The sequence below is a fragment of the Grammomys surdaster genome, unplaced genomic scaffold, assembly GCF_004785775.1.
Source record: "Grammomys surdaster isolate TR1022 unplaced genomic scaffold, NIH_TR_1.0 98, whole genome shotgun sequence".
Classification (NCBI taxonomy): Eukaryota; Metazoa; Chordata; class Mammalia; order Rodentia; family Muridae; genus Grammomys; species Grammomys surdaster.
The window spans coordinates 10,023,689-10,043,719 of record NW_021604577.1 but is presented as its reverse complement, the minus strand read 5'-3'; the positions used below and the strand labels follow the sequence as shown (position 1 = coordinate 10,043,719).

Genomic DNA, 20,031 nt, shown 5'->3' with positions numbered 1-20,031 from the left:
AGAGTCTGCGGAGATGAGAACACCCCGCTGGTGCTATACATAGTGCGGGAACTTGCTGGCCTTTTTTAGTATTTCCCGCAACAGATCCTTGAGAGCTCTAAACTATCATAGGGACATATAGGCGAAGTGATTTCTTTACCCAGCACATGATGAGGTGAGGCCATTGTTAAGTGGGGCTGCCTGTAATTGAGGGGCTTTTAAGAGATGCATAAATCAGCAGCCTTAGATCACCCAAATATAGGTCAGAGCCCCACATACTAAGCAGGTATAAAGGGGCAGTTGGAGACAAAAATAAAGTGGCTCTTTTTAATAAAACCTGGTAGTGTAGATCTGCGGTGGTGTGTGCTTAGCATCCTATGCTCCATCATTACTCACACACACTATTCGGGGTCAGGTGTGGTGGTGCACGCCTTTAACCTCAGCACTCAGGAGGCAGAGGTAGGCAGGTCTCTTCAAATTCAAGTCAAGCTTAGTATACAGTGAGTTGCAGGCCAGCCATGGCTACATAGTGAGATCCTGTGTAGGGGAATGTCAGGGCAGGGAGGCAGGAGTGGGTGGGCAGGTGGGTGAGCACCCTTATAGAAGCTGGGGGAAGGAGGATGGGATAGGGGGGTTCCGAAGGGGAAACTGGGAAAGGGGATGACATTTGACATGTAAATAGATAAAATATCCAATAAGTAAATAAATAAATAAAACATAGGTATATTTTAGTTGAGATATTAAAATGAACATATTTAACTTAAATTTTAAAAGATCATAACACATTTTGTATTAAGTTCTTATTCCACTAGAATTCTTTTATCAAATATGAAATACTACCTATGAATGTCAAAAAAAAAAAACATACTTTCAGTTGGCCCGATAAAGTCTCAATATAAATACTTCTGTTGTTATTCGGTGATCAGTATATTACATGCTTAATATCAAAAACAGTTGGCCAGCACAAAATATAGATATTATGTGCTTCCTTTGTTTTGTATTATATTTTTAAGAGAGAAGGGACGTGAAATTTGCTGGTTAGGAAAGAGTTAAGGAAAAAGAAAGAATTTAATCAAAATATATTGTACAAGAACATTTAAATAAAGAATAGTTAGAACACTTTAAACAGAAGTCTACCTTCCGTAATTATTTGGCCCTTGTTTATTTGGTGTGCTAGTCACAAAGGTCTGTGTTGAATCATGAAGACTTTCCATGGTGGATGAAGACTATCTGTGGTTGTAAGGTGAGAAGACTCCGAGGGTACAGCTGCTGCTGATGACCTAAGCTCAGTCCCTGGAACCCACGTGGTAGAAGGAAAGCGTTAGATCCTACAAGTTATCTTCTGACTCCCACATAGCTGTGCACACAAAATAAAAGTAACTTTTACAAATTTAAAGTTCTAGTTTATTCAGAAAGCTATAAATACTAATTCTGCTGGATATCGTTAAATAAGATACCTCAACTGTGTGACATTTACCTTTTCTAAGCAAACGGATAAAATGAGAAGGCATCTCCTGGAACTCTGTCCCAATACTGACACAATATTTCACTTGTGGCTTGGTTGGGGACTACCGACTCCCTACCTATTCATTCCAATGCAGTCGGACCAGAGGGTAAATCATCGTCACCAAGACCTTTGTTGTACAGGTAAGTTCAATTTATCTCAAATAATGAGTAGTTATTTCAACAGAGAACACATGTAGGAGCAGTGAATGGTTAAGAGGAACCTACAGCCATGCTTCAAGATTTAGCACAATCTGGGAACCATTTTGCAGCAGCAGCCACTGGTGAACCTTTACCTCAATGCCCCACCGTGAATTCGCTGCTTCTAGATGATGTTTCTCCTCTGTCTCCCCGCTTTCCTCTCATTGCAGAATGCCTAGTGACTTCTGAGTTGTCCTCTTCAGCCTTTCTGTAGCATAGCTGCTCACTAACCACTATTATCCTTAGGTTCTCAAACTTTCCCATACTAAACCATGTCATAGGTCAGCCGCCAGTATATGGATTGGGTAGTATGGAGAACCGGGTCACATCCCTTGGCTGAAGGGAGAGACTGACGTTGGTTGCTCAGCTCAGCAGAGTAGCAAATGAAAGAATGTGAACACATTCGCCAACAGGTCTAATCTCATGTGCTGAGGATTTCTGATATTTTACTCTGGATAGGTAATTATTTATTAACAGGTTTTATTATAGGAATAGATCTGAGTATGACATACATTGGCTTCTTCATTATGAAATATATTTCACAATAATTAGCTTTGCACGTGTTTCAACATATCCCTATTTGACAGTCACTTTAATATTCTAACCATAAGAAATGTATCAAGTTGGGCACGGCAGTACACATACTTAGTCCCAGCACTCAGAAGGCAGAATTCTGCTTTATAAGTTTACGGCTAGCCTGGTCTACATGGTGAGCTTCAAGACAGCCAAAGCTACATCAGGAGACTCTGTCTCAAAAAATAAGTGAAAGAAAAAAGAAGGAAGGAAAGAAAGAAAGGAAATGCATCACGTCACAGAGCTATTATTTTGTGGAAGACCTTGCAGAAGGGTGGAGATTTTCCAGTCCAGTCATCAGTTTCTTTCAGCAGATTCAGGAAGATTCTTCAGTGTTACAGACAGCTAAGAATATAGATTTAGACCCTGAAGGTGCTGATGGAGAAGCAGATATAGCTATCAGCAGAGTAGCTGAGTAAGCATAGCAGCTGTGCTCACCTTTCTTGCCAAAGAACCTGCAATACTAAGCAGTAGTTCCCTGAGAGCATGCTGGACTGTAGACTCCAAGAGGGAGCTAACCTGATATCAGAGCCCTTTCCTGTGAGCATGTGTGGTATGTGCACGGTACTCAAAAAATAAACGGAATGGAAATGGCCCTTTAAATGAACAAGGCAAACATAAAGCGGAAGTCTCTGGTCAGCTCACAGGGAATGTAAGTGTGAACCCACAGCTCACACTAAAACATAAGTGAGACATAACCAGGGAGAGCCATGCCTATGCACCATATAATAGTTAACTAACAGATTTCCAAGCACACCCAAGTAGGAGCATTTGATAATATGCGTTGTCACTCTTCTACACAGCCCTAATAAGTGAGACCTTTCTTCATTAAAACAATTTTCTTTCTTAATTTAAAAACAACTATTAATTGAGACATTTCAAAATTTATTATACGGGGTCTTACTTTCTCAACATCCCTCTTAAAATACAGAACATAATTCTGGGTATTATAACCCAGGATTCAGTGAAAACATTCTCTTCAGTTAAATGATATTGTACTACCATTAATATTTCAGCAACTTGATAGCTTTTTTAATAGAAATACTTCCTTGCCGAAAAATATATATTTGATAAATCAGTGGGCTTAATGTTCTCATTAAAAATAGAGTTTTAGAATTAAACATCCTAAAAGCCCATGTGTGACAGCATAATCCATGCCCAAAGGAGGAAGACTGCTTGACGCTTTGCTCCCTACATACCTTGTTAGCTGCTAATAAATAATTAAAGAAGGGCCGTATGCAACTCATCTACTGTTCCATGCCTGTGGTCCCCAAATCTGTGTCTCAGGATTCCAAAACGCACATTACCCACTGTCTGTCTTCCTGTGAAAGTCCTGAGCCAGCCACAACACATTAGATGCCCACAGTGGCAACACTGTAAGAACTGCAAACTCTGACAGACAACATAGATGGCAGTATTTTACACGCACACACATGCTCACACACACACACACACACACACACTCAGTGTTTCTGTGCACGTTCAAGCTGAAGAAGCAACATTAAGCTGGGTGCTTGTTTCTGTTGAATGTTACCTCTTCACAAATGTTCCCAAACATTTAACTTATCAGTATCACATGAGGATTTCACAAAGATTAATTCTTAAATCTCTAGAGATTAAGCTAGTTTTAAATTGCCTTGAAGAAATTTGGAGGTTCTCAGTAGAAGTGTCACTTTGAAGTGACATCTTTACTCATAAGTTATTTCTACTCGTAATTAATCTACAGATTTGTTAATTCTCTTTAAAGATTTATGTATGCGAGTGCTCTGTTTTCCTGCACACCATAAGAGGGAATCAGATTCCATTACAGATGATGGTGAGCCACCATGTGGTTGCTCAGGACCTCAGGAATAGCTGTCATCTATCTCTCCAGCCCAGATTTCTTCTTAAGAAAAGGTTCTAATCCCTGTGACAATTTATTTTAATGGTTTCTTGATTTAGCCGAAACAAAATGTGATCCCCCAGACAGGTTAAATGTACACATAGAAGCAACGTATGGATGTGTCCCCCAAAAGACAGATGAACACAGATCAGAAAAATTATGGGACTAGGGAGATAGCTCAGTGGTTAACAATACTTGCTGCTCTTGCAGAGGACGTAGGTTCAGTTCCCAGCACCCACACACACACAGGGCAGCTCACAACCATCTATAACTCCCACGTGCTCATAGGTGTGCATTCATATTAATAAATCCTTTTTAAGGCCATGAAGAATTTAATTCCAGCACTTGGAAGGGAGAGGCAGGAGGAACTCTGGTTACCTAGAAAGTTCCAGGACAGCCAGGCTGTATAGAAAGACCTGCTCTCAAAAAAGCAAAGGGGGAGGAAGAGGAGGAGGAGGAGAAGGAAAGAAGCCAAGAAAAGAAGAAAAGAAAATGGTTTCTCTAGCACATCATCCACATTCCCACAGGAACAGATTCCTAATACCAGGCTTGACAAAATTTCCTTCTCTGCCAAAATATCCAGGTTACTGCAGTCAGGAAAGGGTTGGCCAGTCCTGTGAGCAGTGGGTCTCTGTAGCAGCATATTTTCCCTGCACGGTGGGAGGAGCTAAGGTGGGAGGAGTAAAGAGAGGAAGAGGAGGAGTAAGGAGAGGAAGAGGAGGAGCAAGGGAAGCAGAGATGGAGGAGTGATGGATGACCACGTATGTATCGGGAACAGTCCTGGGTAACAACTTATATCTAGGTTAGATATTGGGAAAAACCTCTAATTGTGTGAGCATCTTGTTAATTGAGCACTGGCAAACATATAAAGCCTTTGGTTCATCTTTAAACTTTAGAGTCTCATTTCTACCGGGTACCGCATGGATGGCAAGATGGTCTGGGCACAGCCCAACCTTGTGATTGGCAGAGCCATCTCCCATGCTGGCATCTCATGGATGGCAGGGCCGGTGTCTCTGGCCACCTGAGCCAGCGGCCTGAGCTGCGGCTGCTGCTCGTGACCTCAGGCCTAGTCTAGTTGGGAAGATGGTGGCTGATTAAACACAAGCCATTTTGGGTGCCACTGATTTAAAGTATAAAATAATACCATACAGGTCTCTTATGGACTGACTCAAAAAACTTTTTCAAACTAATCAACTGCTGAACTGGGTACCCTAAATTAACAATATTAATACCTTAAATAACAATATTAGACAATGTCAGGTGGCTTCATAGGTCAACAGTCACGGTTACTGGAGAACATGTTGGTTTTGTTAAAGAAATCTAAAGATTATAAGTCCTGGTTGACGGTTACTTGAGTACGCAATATTGGAATCCTACCCAATACATTGTTTTCTGGTCTAAAAGTATAGGCTGCCCACTACAGTTGGCAACTTGGTGTCTTATTTATTTTGTATTAGACTGGAGGAAACAACCACCTTTGCAGATGACAAAGGTACTCTTCAACAGTGACCAAAGCCAGTAAGCTCTGTAGAAGACAGGTTTATAAAGTCTGGTGACGTTTGCAAGGAAGTAAACAAATAAAAGACAACATCTGGTCACCAGAAAGCAAGCTGTTCTGGTTGTATTGATGATAGTGACACAAAGTACTTTATAGGACAGAGCAATCACTTTCCAACTGTTAAATTTATGATGTTAAGGAAAAATAGTAAAATCAAAGAAAGCATAGCGAGGCATAATGTAAGAAGGAAATGTGAACGAATGATCCAGATACAACCAAATACAAGAACGTGCATGTGCATACTACAGACATGGAGGACGAAAACCAAAGATTCCAAAACTGGGGAAGGAGAGCAAACAGGAGTAAGGTGCAAAGGATGTGTGCAACAATGCCATAAAGAAGCACTTTACTTTGTATACTGACTTAATATAAACTTCTCACACACACACACAGAGAGAGTACTGTTGGAACATTAGTCTGAAATCTTGCTGTTAGTGGCAAAGAATGCATAGAACTGGAAGTCAAGTAAACCAAACGTAGAAAAATATATGCTCTCTTTCATATGTGAAAACTTTTAAAGTTAGTCTTGATAGAACATCCCTTTAATCCCAGCACTCGGGAAGCGGAGGATCTTGGATCTCTGAGTTCAAGGCCAGCCTGGTCTACAGAACAAGTTCCAGGACTACTAGGGCTACATAGAGGAACCCCGCCTCAAACAACAAACAAATGTAAAGTTATTTCCAAAGCAGATCCGTGGCTGTGGGAGGTTAGTGGTGCAGAAGGAAGCTCTAGATTCTAGAGCAGCTCTGCTTTAAAAGAACCATCCACATATTTTGTAAGAACTAGCAGGAGCTCAAAAGTTAATACAAAAAAGGAGATATGCTGATAACCCTGACCACTGCATGTTACATGCATGTACTGAACCACACTGTGCACCTGTATGTGTATATGTTAAATGCATGTACTGAACCACACTGTGCACCTGTATGTGTATATGTTACATGCATGTACTGAACCTCACTGTGCACCTATATGTGTATAGTCCTCTCTGCTAAAAGGAAAACGACTTTGTCAACCATGTGTTTTGCGCCATTTCCTAGGGTAAGGGCTGGGGTCTGGTGAACATTACATAAGACGACTAGGCTGAAATGTCTCCAACTTGTTGTAAGGGCAAAGAGAAACGGCACAGTCCAATTTGTGTTTCAGAAACAGCATTCTTGGCCATCAAGATGTCTCAGTGAATAAACGCACTTAATACAAAAGCCAACAACACACACTTACTTTCATACTAAAGTAGTAAAGTGATCATTGGAAACGAGGAAGAAAGGGTAGAGAGGAAGGTTATATAACAGCTACCAGAGTGTAACTGAACAAGTCACAGTGTTCTTTTAGCACAGTTGATTGATGGCAGTTTACAACAATTTATTCCATATTTGTATAAGAATTAAGAGAGAAAAGTCTGAAGGTTTCCAACATAAAGAACTGTTGTTTAGAAGGAATGAAAATGCTAACTAAGGTAATCTGATCATTATTATACATAGGTATTGAATTATCACATTGTACTCAGACATTTGTACAGCTGTGTGCCAATCAAAAAATTTAGGCCCAGTGTGGTGGTGCACGCCTTTAATTCTACCACTAGGAGGCAGAAGTATGCAGATCCCTGTGAGTCTGAGGCCAGCCTGGTCTAATAATGAGCTCTAGGACAGCCAGAGCTACATAATGAAGCCCTGTCCAAAAAAAGGAAAAGAAAAAAGAAAGAAAAGGAAAGGAAAAAAAGCACTCTAATTTTACATGAAGTTTCCCAGGCTTTTACTAGATTTTAAAATAACTAAGAAAACAGAGAAAGGTATATTTTATTGGCATTTTGGCCTAGCACAATTCAATTCAAATAAAACAGAACAAAGCAATTTATTTAGACAGTCGAGTACAATTGAAGTTTCTGCTTTGCCGTCGTCTGATTGTGTTCATGCAAGTGCAGTCCCAGCCCACTGCCACACCCACCAGAGCACCCTTCCATGTGTAGCACTTGATACATACATTTCCTTGTCAGACTTATCTGCTTTAGCAATGTAAACATTTGCTATGAGTAAACTGTAAAAGGTAAAAGTGAATGACACTAATCAATAGATCAAACAGAACTATCTCCACATGACATAATTAAACATATTAATACTGTCTCAGTAAGAACCACAAATTAATAAATTCACAAGGAAACAGAAACAAAGAGTGAAGTGAAAACTCCTAAAATAGTGTTAAAATACACAATGGAAATTTAAGAAGGGGAACAATAAATGATATAACAAAAACAAATATGGTTAGTAGCTATACTAGTCTTTTAATGCAAAGAACTTCTTTAATCAATGTGATAACATGCTTTGTTTTTCTAACTTCCTTCCTTTGAAAAATTACTCTAGTTAGTAATGTGAGTTGGGTTCTCTGTGGGAATTTCACATTTAATGTCTGCTGTGGGGTTATTACCTCACTCAAATTTTTTAGGTCTAAAGAAATTTTGAAAATAACCAAAAGCATTAAATTACCTTCACAAAATTTGCTACTATAAAGTCAAATAATTCCTAAATAAACCATAAAATAAATCCAATTTAACAAAATACAGAATAGCAAAAAAAAATTACTTCACAAAAAAAGCATATGTGAAAAAAGCAAACTGTCCATATGTCATCAGTATTGATTTGTTCCTGTCGGGCTCTTATTAATCTCTAAAAGGTCAGGGAGGATACTCAGTGCCACTCTAGATCTGTCTGCAGTATACAAATAAGTGGTATCTGTAATACAAAGCAAACCATTCTAACTCATTAAACATAATTAAATCATAAAGACTTCAAAGTTACAAACCAGTTATAATACTGTATCAGGGAAACAATCTTGTTCTCATTGCTCTCATTGTACCTCAGCTTCATCGACAGTCATCAACATTTTCCCATATGTCACCTCACACCACACTGACACAAAACAGGTTTAGAGAGAGATCTCTGTTATTCCACAGATAAATGAAAAAAGCAGAAGAAACTGAAGTAGTAATTCTTGAGTGTCTGACACATCTAGCCTGTCAAGCAGCACTTGACACTGCAAGTTTCTTCAGATGATCCATGAACACTTGTAAGCTGACGTCATCCGTGAGAATAGGCGCTCCGGACTCCTGGAGGAAAAGAGGATTTGTAGTGAGAACAGAGTGGTGGTGAAGATGTCCGTGCATGTCTCAGAACAGACAAGAAATCATTTTAGATAGAGTACGGCCACCATAAGGACCGTTCCTGAGAGCGAAATGCATCTGAATCCCTAGGATTTCCTGAGTAACAAAACTGTCTTTGTCGTATAGGGACCGCTCCCAAATCATTACGTTTCTGCCAGGAAATGAGCTGTCTCAGGCTGGGGCGTTACCAGAAAGACCACCAGTGTGACAGAGTGGACGGTTACGGCTCTCAGATGGCCTGACCTGGTGAGGACACAGGGAAAGAGGTGCCTTCACTGCTGGTACAAACATGGCCAGCCACCATGGAAATCACTAAGATGCTTCAAAACCACGACTGAATGTTCTCATTTATGTGTGAACCAATGAAAATGTTAGAAATTCATTCAATCAACAAAGGAAACTCAGAGCTGCCATGTGATCCAGCTGTCCCCCTCCTGAGCTTTTACCTAAGGACCTGAGTCCTGCACAGAGACGAGTGCACACTCACATTATTGCCAAACTGTCTACAGCAGCTAGGCTGTGGAACTAGTCAAGGTGAACCGATGAACAGATACAGAAAATGTGGTACGGTACGCATGCACACTGGAACATTATTTAAGAAATCATAGCATTTGTAGAAAAATGAATGAAACTTTAAATCACTATTAAGAAAAGTAAACCACAGTCAAAAAAAAAACAACCAAACACATTTTGTCTCATATGCAGAACCTAGACTTGAGGTGTATATGAATGTGTTTTCATTTTCAGTGAAGATGTACATCCATCTTCATTGGTTCTCACATAAATGAAAATGTGTGTAAGACAGACTAGGAAGAAGGCATTTTCATGGGAGAGGAGGTAGTGCAACGGGATATACTTCAAAGCAGAAGCAGGTACTTAGGGCAAGAAAAGGAGACGGGACAGGGGAGACCGAAAAAGGCAGAGGGGCGGGGTGACAAATTAGAATAAAGTACAATGAAGGCTGGAGGGACAGCACCAACCGCTTGGGGAGCTGGCAGCTCTTTCAGAGGACCAGAGTTACATACTAAGGAAGGACCCTTATCGGGTGGCACACAATTGCCTATAACTTCAGCCTCAGAAATTTGTCATCACCTGTAGCCTTCACATGCACTGCACAGATACACAGACACACACCTATACACATAATTAAAAACAAAATCCTGCCAAGTGAGGTGGCACACATCTTTAGTTCTAGCACTCAGGAGACAAAGGTAGGTCAAGCCCTGTGAGTTCTAGGACAGCCTGGTCTACAAAAAGAGTCCTAAGACAGCAGAGCTACACAGAAAGACCCTGTCTTTAAAAAATAAGTATATAAATAAAATTAAATTAAAAAATTAAAACTGTAAGTGGAAATTTTGAAGACACCATAAATATCACTGTATATTCTAACCTTAAAAATTAATAATTAAAAAGAAAATAGCTAGAGTTTACAGAGGTGGCTCATCAGTTGGTCAAGAGCACTTGCTCTAGCAGAAGACTGATTTCAAACACACACACACACACACACACACACACACACACAGAGCAGTGCACAATCACTCATAACTACAGTTCCAGCTCCAGGGGATGCAACACCCTCTTCTGCCTTCACTGGCCTCCTGGTGTACATAAACTCTCACAAAACCTGCATGCACCCACATACCTACATACACACAAACACACACAAAATCTGTGTCTCTGCAGCCGCACAGAAACAAGACCTCCCTGTGCCCACCAGTGCTGTATGGATGGCCTAAGCAGCATAAAGCAATGGGATGTCAGGCACTTAGTAAGCACACGTCAGGATTACATGTTTGGGACATCATCACTGTGTGACACTCAAACACATGTCCTCATTCTGCACTCACCATTTTCTCAGGAGGGCTCAGATGTCACCAACAACCTAGTGACTATTGCTTGTACTCTTCCTGTAGAAAACTGTTTTTCACTTTACTTAGTTTACACCCCATCACTTCCACTCCCGGATCTGTATCTCCTATGTTGTTAATTTACACATATTACAGAGATATTACTTCAAATGTATAAAACACTAATGCTCAATTCAGTTCTATCAAAAAATAGCAGAGAGTTGATCTCTATTTTTCAAGTGAGCCTTTTTGTGTTTAAAATATACCAAAAGAGAAATGTAAGCAACCGATGTAACCCACAAACCCTTTATCTACTAAGGTGTCCTGCCTGAAAGATATGCAAGGCAATGGTGGCACAAAACCTGTGGGAGTGACCAACCAGTATCTCATTTGACTTAAAGCCCACACCATGAGATGGAATCCATCCCCAACACTGTTTGAGTAACCAAGAGCCAGAGACTAGATATCCCAGAGGCCTAGGATAAAACCAAATACTACTCTTCTGAAAACAACAACACAGCAATAAAATGATCCCTAATAACACTAATAACACTTGGCTGTACTCAGAGATCAGTCCCTTGATCAGCCATTATCAGAGAAGCTTCCTCCTGCAGCACATGGAAACAAACACAGAGACCACAGCCAGGCCTTATGGAGACAGTGAGAGCCCTTGGAATTCTCATCCCTAAATCTATGTCTCCATCAAATCCCTCCCTTCAGAGCTCATGGATCCCCCAGGAGAGGAGGCAGAAAGAGTGTGAGAGCTGAGGGGATGAGGAACGACAAGAAGCAGGACCCTCTTATGGCTCTCCACCTTCCTAATGCATGGACCCTTTGCCACAGCTCATGCTGCGGTGAGCCTGACCATAACATTATGTTTATTGCTACTTCACAGCTGTCATTTTGTACTGCTATAATCTGTACTGTAGATAGTTTTGGAGATAGAGGCTTGTCAAAAGGGTCATAATCCATGTTGAAAAACACTGCTCTAAATCAACATAATCAAAGCTCCTATGAACTCACAGAGGCTGGGGTAGCATGCACAAGCCTGTACAGATCTGTACCAGGTCCTGTACATATTTATTATGGCTTCCAGTTTAGTATTTTTATGTGAGTCCTGAGTGTGTGAACGAGTGAGTCTCTGTTTCTTGTGCCTTCTCTTGAGTTCTTTTCCTTCTGTTTGTTTCATGCGATTTGATGCGTTAGCTTTTATCATATATCATGTCATGTCATATCATATCACATTCCCTTAGAAGCCTGTTTGTTTTCTAATGAGAGACAGAGAAGGAGTGAGTCTGGATGGGAAGGCAGGCAGGGGGAACTGGGAGGAGCACAGGGAGGGGAAACCACAATCAGGATAGATTATGTGAAAAGGAAAATCTATTATTAATAAAAGAAACAAAAATAAGTAAAATATATCCAGAGGCTTATCAAGTAAAGATACTTGACATGCAAGTCTGAAGCCTTGTGTTCAACCCCTGTACTCATACAAAAGTAAAAGTAGGGAGCTAACTTGAAGGTTGTCCTCTGACCACTACATGTGTATTGTGGCATATGTGCACATATATATATATCATGCATACATACACACACATACCCAATAATAAGAAATAAATAAGAAATAAGTAGGAAATAAAAAATAAAATAAATTTTAACAAATAAAGCACATCCAAGATTAGACAGCTAGGTTCAAACTTTACATCACTAAGGATATGAAGCACTTTACATACATACATATACACACATACCCCAATAATAAGAAATAAAATAAGTTTTAACAAATAAAACACATCTGGGATTAGACAGCTAGGCTCAAGGTTTGCAGCACTAAGCTAGAAAACACTGTGTAACAGTGTCGTAGTGATGCCCTCTGCAGGCCATTCATGGATAATACTTATCACTGGAGTTCTGTTTGAATAAGAGCGTGTTTGAGTTTGTGAGTGTGTATGTGTTTTGTGTGGATTATGTGTGTGTCCTTTTTTTGTTTTGTTTTGTTTTGTTTTCATTATTAAAAGTCATCATTAGGGGGCTGGAGAGATGGCTCAGTGGTTAAGAGCATTGATTGCTCTTCTAAAGGTCCTGAGTTCAATTCCCAGCAACCACATGGTGGCTCACAACCATCTGTAATGAGATCTGATGCCCTCTTCTGGTGCGTCTGAAAGCTACAGTGTACTCATCATATACATAAAAATAAATAAATAAATCTTAAAAAAAAAAAAAGTCATCATTAGAAGTCTTTTTCTCCACAAGTTTTCCTTACAAGCCAAAACCTTGTTTCTATACTTTGATTATTCATCAGTTTCTTTTTCAGAAGCATAGATACCATCCAAAATGTTTGTGATGTCCTTACTTCTACCTTGTTACTGGCTGAATCAAAGCAGCTGACTTTGAAACAAGGCCACCATCATTCCCCTCAAGAATGAACTCATCTTTCTGGAACTGAGATACTGAGCGAGCAAGGGGCATGTTCTCCCTGGAACTGTGGACATACTATTCACCCAGGAAGTTTCCGGAGCAAGGCTGCTGATGGAGAGGTGACACCTCATCCTGTGTAGGAGGCTCATGCTGTGCTCCCACCATGCTGTGCTCACCATGTGCATGGGAGCCCTTCACAATGACTGTGCATTCCTTCACAGTGATGTTGGTATTTTCTTGAATGCTGACATCTGAATGCTAAGAATGGACTTCATCCTCATAGTACATGAGGCAGAAAAGATTTTTTTTTTTTTTGGAAACAGGGACATGTACCTCATGCTATCCCCACAAACAGCTATCACTGGGTTCTTGATTTCTAGCAATCAGAATAGTAAGAGGTCAGATTCCATTAATTTTTAGCAAAGTAGTCAGCTAGTTAATTCCCAAGTTGGAATCATTTAATTAAGTTAAACTATAAATTCTGAATCTGCAGTTAGAGTGGCCTGGGTTAAAAACGGGGCCCTGGGCCAGCAAGAAGCTCACTGGGCCAAAGTGTCAGCTGGTGATTTTGAAGGCCTAAGTTCAATCCCTAGGATCCATATGGCAGAGGAAAGAACGAACTCCCAAGTTGTCCTCTGACCTCCACACACACTCATGCCTGCATGCAAAATAAATAAATAAAATGTAGTTCTAACCCCAATTTTCTCTTCTAATGGGGGGATTAATAACATATGCTTCATATAAATTTTAACAATTAAATGAAAGTGCATAAAAAAAATAGTATCATTATAAGAAGAACAGGCAAAGTGGCTCAGTGGATAAAGGTATTTGCCCAGTGCTGAATTCCACACCTGGAACCACAGCTAGAAGGAAAGAGTCAACTCTGGCAAGCTGTCCTCTGACTTCCACATTCACTCTGCATAGTGGTATACACAAACATTAAATAAATTCTGATTTTTAATCACATGTCAAGAAAGACCATAGGGCCAGGTGTGGTGGCACACAACTGTAATCCTGGCACTCAGAAGAATGAAGCATAAGGATCAGAATTTCTAGGCAAGGAATTGCAGTGCTGTCTGTGAGGAGTAAGAGCGCCTGGCTTTGGCCAATGGCATGGATGAGAGGGAGTGGGAAGTGAAGCAGACAAAATGGATGTAAACAGCCAGAGATGGGGAGGGGAATTCTAAGGAACTAGCTTTGAGCCTTGGAAACAGAGGCTACAAAGGCGCTCTGTGGAGAGAAATCAGGAATCGCCAGAAGCCTATGGCATAGACTTTATTGCTTTTGTCTCCAGTGGATTGGTGCTAAACCTGGAATCTGAAGAGGTTCAATGTGAAAGGATCATTTTCTTATTTTCCAAGGTAGCACCAAATACTAGTTACATTTTCTACGCTTCCCTTATATTTTCTCACAGAAATTATCATTAAATAGATAGTGGAAAATTAACTTTTACTAAAATAACTAAGAACAAAGAAAGAAGTTATTTCCAAGACTGCTATCCACACTTACCTGCCCCCAGGCATACATGTTATTATGAGTCTGTGAAGGGTTGACTTTGGAAAGGAGAAAACGTGCCTTAAAAGGAAAAATAAATAATAGCACTGATCAGAAGCAGACTTAGAAAGACAAGCTACAAACAATATACCAACCTGCCCTAACTGAAACCAACCTAACTGAACATATTGGTAAATTTGTTAAAATGTAACACTTAGAAAGTTAAATTTTAAAATGCATCACCCACAATATAAGTAATCGACTGTTTCAACATTACATAGTTGTAACATTCATAAAATAATAAACTACTGAATCCCCAACTCAGCACATAAAAGTTGTATGTACAGAGATGGCTCGACAGTTAAGATCACTGACTGATCTTCCAGAGGATCTGTGGTTGGCTTCCCAGCACCCACACGGTGACTCACAGCCATGTGTAAGTACAATCTTTAACCCCACACGGTGACTCACAGCCATGTGTAAGTACAATCTTTAACCTAGGGTGTCTGGCTCCTCTCCTGGCTTCTTTTGGTACTGCATGCGTGTGTTGTACTGGACATCAATGCAGATAGCATCCAGACACACGAAATAAAAACAAGTTGACAAATGTTTATTTGTTAACACAAAACTCATTTTAAAATGAGTGTGAAAATACAGTTTTACCAACTACTCTGAAACAAAAGAAATCTAAAGCCTGATAAAAATGATTTTAATCCACAGGGGATAACTTAGGCAACATATTATCCATCCTCTACAACAGCTAATCAATCCATCAATCAATGAGTAATTAAATAAGGAAAATAACAATACACATTAAGATATTGATGAATGAATTCATCAAAAATCTTAATTCATTCTAGAAGAACAAAGGCAATCTAATCTTTTGAAATTTAGAATCATACAAAAATCTTTCTCTATTCCCTAAGTAGCTCTAGTCCTAGAGTAAGAAGCCTGGGATTCAGTTATTAACTCCTAGTTAGGGTCGGCAGGCTTACAAATGTAATCTCAGTATCTGGGAGGCTGAGGCAGAAGGAATGTTCAAGGTCAGCCTGAGCTACATAGTAAGATACTATTTCTTTTAAAAAAAAAAAAAAAAACAAAAAAACAAAAACAAAAAAACCAACTAGCTCCATTTAATGTGCTTCCTTGATAGTACAAATAACATGTCTTAATTCTATTAATTCTATTTCATATAAAGTAGAGATAATAATAGAATTTGTATGAGGCTCAAATGAAGGAGGCCTGGAAAATGCTTGCAAAGTCTCAATACATGATAGACAGCTGACAGTAAAGCTAGTCACCACCACTGCATATAAAGTTGGTGTTGGTATATCACTATGGACATATATATACTAGGGACACAACACTAAACAAAGCATGTCCCTCCTGACTTATGGAATAAGTTAAACATGTAACAGCTTACACTTGGAGTACTGCTCCAGCTCTGGTCAGACAGGTTTCCTGAGGGTGTGCTAAGCAGCCCTACTGACCCTGTGTGCATGCACATATCTGCTGACTCCTCTGAGCTCTAAGAACCATAAGCCCGTTATAATATCACAATGCTGTCTTGACTCTGACAAGGTACTTTCTACAAAACTGAAACAAATTTAAAAATCCTCACAGGCTTTAAGAAAAGTACACTGAACTGTTTTCCCAGCTGCCCCTCTTGTGTTTGTAACCCATAGCTGGCACACTGTCTGGACGGCATCACGGCAGTTACAAGAGTGTGATGGAAGCAGAACTAGGGAGAACTGGCTGTTTGGGCAGCTAGGCAATAACTGTACTGCTTTGTCCCCTTCCCATCCGCCTCCTTTCCTCACCCTGGGTCTTGTGCGGGAGATGGCCCCTGTTACAATCAGAGCACAAGCGGGCCCACCGCACTGCAGCCCTGCATACACAACGCAGTGAGTTCCTCACCTGGCTCCCACCATGCTCCGTGTCAATGTATCTCGGCATTGGAAATCTGGAGTGAAGAATCTCTTGTGCATCATCTACCGGGGCTTGTAGAAGGTGCCGGAAGTTTTCATACTCTGGCATGTCCTGGTATCCTGACTTCCGCCACTGTGCTATAGTCTAGTTTTAAAAACAATTAAAGGAATTATTTTATATTTCTTGATGATCTAAAATTCTTGAGTAGATTTTTCTTCAATGGAAGCTATCTTCAGAAAACAAGAGAATATGAAAAAATACTCCCACTGACTTGAACTTCAAAAATTACAAGTACTTATTTCAGTAGAGAAAACATAAGTAAAAGAATATATTATTAAATACAGAATAAGCACTCTTGTGGTGGTTTGAATAGGCATGGCTCTCATAGACTCATGTATTTGAATGCTTAGCCCATGGAGAGAGGCACTATTAGGGGGTGTGGCCCTACTGGAGGAGGTGTGGCCTCACTAGAGGATGTGTGTCACATGGAGGTGGGGCTTTGAGGTAATAAATATGCTTAAGCTCTGCTCAGAATAAAGCACAATGCTCTCCTAAGGCTGTCTTCAGATCAAGGCGTAGAGCCAACCACGTCTGCCTGCACACTGCCATGCTTCCCACCATGATAATCAATTAAACCTCTGAACCTATAAACTAGCCCCAAACAAACGTGTTCCTTTATAGGAGCTGCCTTGGTCATGGTGTCTTTTCATAGCAATGAAATCCTAAGACCCGCCTCCAGTTTAAAGGTCAAAAGAAAGCTAGATGCAATGAGCACAGAAAGCTGAGGTGGGGCTACTTAACCCAATGGACACTGTGAGCAAGCCGCAATCAACGAGGAGTCTGATACAAGAACGGTTTAAAGAACGCAAAGGTTAGCTGGGCAGTGGTGGCGCACGCCTTTAATCCCAGCACTTGGGAGGCAGAGGCAGGCGGATTTCTGAGTTCGAGGCCAGCCTGGTCTACAGAGTGAGTTCCAGAACAGCCAGGACTACACAGAGAAACCCTGTCTTGAAAAAACAAAAAAAGAAAAAAAGCAAAGGTAGACCAGGTGTGATGGTGCACCCTATAATCCTAGTGCTTAATAGGCAAGAGTATCAACTCAAGCTTGAGGTCACCTGCCCAACTTACCAAGTGCCAGACCAACCAGGGCTACAAAATTTGGCCCTGTTTCAAAAACTGAAAACAAAAGGAACATAAAGAAATAGAAAGTAAAATTATGCTGTTTTTAAAACTTTAAAGAAGCCGGGCAGTGGTGGCGCACGCCTTTAATCCCAGCACTTGGGAGGCAGAGGCAGGCGGATTTCTGAGTTTGAGGCCAGCCTGGTCTACAGAGTGAGTTCCAGGACAGCCAGGGCTACACAGAGAAACCCTGTCTTGAAAAAACAAAACAAAAAACAAAACAAAAAAAAACTTAAAAGAAATAGAAACACCAGAAAAAAATACAACCCTATGTATCATATCAAATTAGTATCAAAAAAAATCTTTTCCTTTCTGTGAGGGTTTTTTTTTATTGCAGATTTCCCACAGAAAATTAGTGGCTCTCAAAAGTCTTCACCAATGCAGTTACATTCTTTTCTTATTTGTTTTGTTGACAGTCTATCTCTAAATGGTCCTGAAACTCACTGTATAGACCAGGCTGCCCTCAAACTCACAGATATCCACCTGCCTCTGCCTTTTGAATGCTGGGATGAAAGGTGTGCACCACCATGCCCAGTTAGAGTTACATTCTGGTAAGACATAGACTAGAAGTTTTACTGATGATACGGATACTGCTGTAACGACAACGCTCTGTAGAAGGGCAACTGTGAGTCTAGAGGCATATCAATTAACGTAGACCGTTAAAGCTGATTTGGAATCCAAGTTATTTGAGTCAGTCAGTGTGTATTCTGTATAGCTTTATATTCTGCATTTCAAAGACCAATGCATGTTGGATTTCTCACATTAACAAGCAAAAACTGCTTCTAAATTTAAAAAGTTAAGAAAAACCCTATTCCTATTATTCTTTTTGAAATATAAGATGCGCCGGGCAGTGGTGGCACACGCCTTTAATCCCAGCACTTGGGAGGCAGAGGCAGGCGGATTTCTGAGTTCGAGGCCAGCCTGGTCTATAGAGTGAGTTCCAGGACAGCCAGGGCTACACAGAGAAACCCTGTCTCAAAAAAAATAACAACAAAAAACAGATGAAATATAAGATGTATTAGAAGCTGGTATCAATTTAAAATAATCAAAAAAAAACCCAAAAAACTGGCTGGAGAAGTGGCTCAGTGGTTAAAAGTACTTCACAGAGGTCCAAGTTCAGTTTCTAACACCCACATAAGGGAGTTCGTAACTGCCTGTAACTCTAGCTCTTCTGAACTCCATGAGCACCTGCACTCACATGTGCACTGAATACTCATGACCAGACATACAAACATACAAACACACACACTTAAAAATAAAATAAATATTAAAAAATACAAAACAAAAAAATAATTTAAAAAAAATTTGAGACAGTGTATGACCATATGGCTGGCCTGGAACCTGCTATGTAGATCAGACTGGTCTCAAACTCAGATATCTGCCTTGCAAGTGCTGGATCAAAGACATACATCACCAAGCCCAGTAAATAAATCCTTGAAGAAGCACCGGATAGTACTACTTAAAAGGATACTAGGTCAGGTATGGTGGTTAACACCAGTAATCCTAGCATAGAAAGATTGAGGTAGAAGAATTCTAAGTATAAGAGAAGACTGGGCTATCATATCAGGATCTCAACACTCAGCTGTCCTCACCAATAAATAAAATCTAAAGTTACAAATAAGGTAACTAGAAAAATAAGGCAATCTAAGATACAATATACTACACTACAAACTCAAGCACAGACCCAGGAAAAACGAATGTGCCCTCCAAACTGCCCAGAGTGGTGTTTTCATCCATGGAATGTACTGAGGTACTAGCTGAATGAATACATGCAGGACTAGACCTCTGCTAAACACCCAAATTAAAGTTCAGCAGCTACCCACACTGCTCTTCAACCACTCAGCACTTCAATACGTTATAAATAGTCATTTGTGCCTTCTATGCGTTTTTAGGATAGACGGAACACATAGAAACCCTCCATATCACACACAGTAATGAAGAACAAGTTTGCTCATTGACAAAGGCTGACCTTCCCGCTCGTGTCTGTGTCCCTGTTTATATTTTCATAGTACTATAATTTGTGCAAATCTACTCACCCACTAGTGTGTGAACAAAACAACAGAATAAACGCAAGCAGGCTCAGTATGATTGAAACCTAAAATCCTAACCCATGAAGAATCACACTGTATGTATATAGATAGACAGACAGATAGATACGTATATACACTGTACATATATATATGTATGTACACCAGTTGAGTATTTTCTACCTAAATCCTTCAGAGTACAAGTGCTATGGATTTCAGGCACTTTCACGTATGTATATGTATATGTATATGTATATGTATATGTATATGTATATGTATATGTATATGTA

The 20,031-nt window shown here is 40.1% G+C and overlaps 1 protein-coding gene across 1 annotated transcript in view; it reads right to left on the bottom strand.

Annotated features, from left to right (window-relative positions):
• Positions 1 to 7,468: 7,468 nt before the first annotated feature.
• Positions 7,469 to 20,031, bottom strand: part of Sec23a (Sec23 homolog A, coat complex II component) — a 56,710-nt gene continuing 44,147 nt past the window's right edge. Inside the window, exons 18-20 of the mRNA XM_028782204.1 lie at positions 16,524 to 16,679; positions 14,622 to 14,687; positions 7,469 to 8,796 (exon numbers count right to left, since the gene is read on the bottom strand). Of these exons, the coding sequence (XP_028638037.1) occupies positions 8,707 to 8,796; positions 14,622 to 14,687; positions 16,524 to 16,679 (312 nt within the window). The 3' untranslated portion in view covers positions 7,469 to 8,706. The remainder of the gene's footprint in view (positions 8,797 to 14,621; positions 14,688 to 16,523; positions 16,680 to 20,031) is intronic.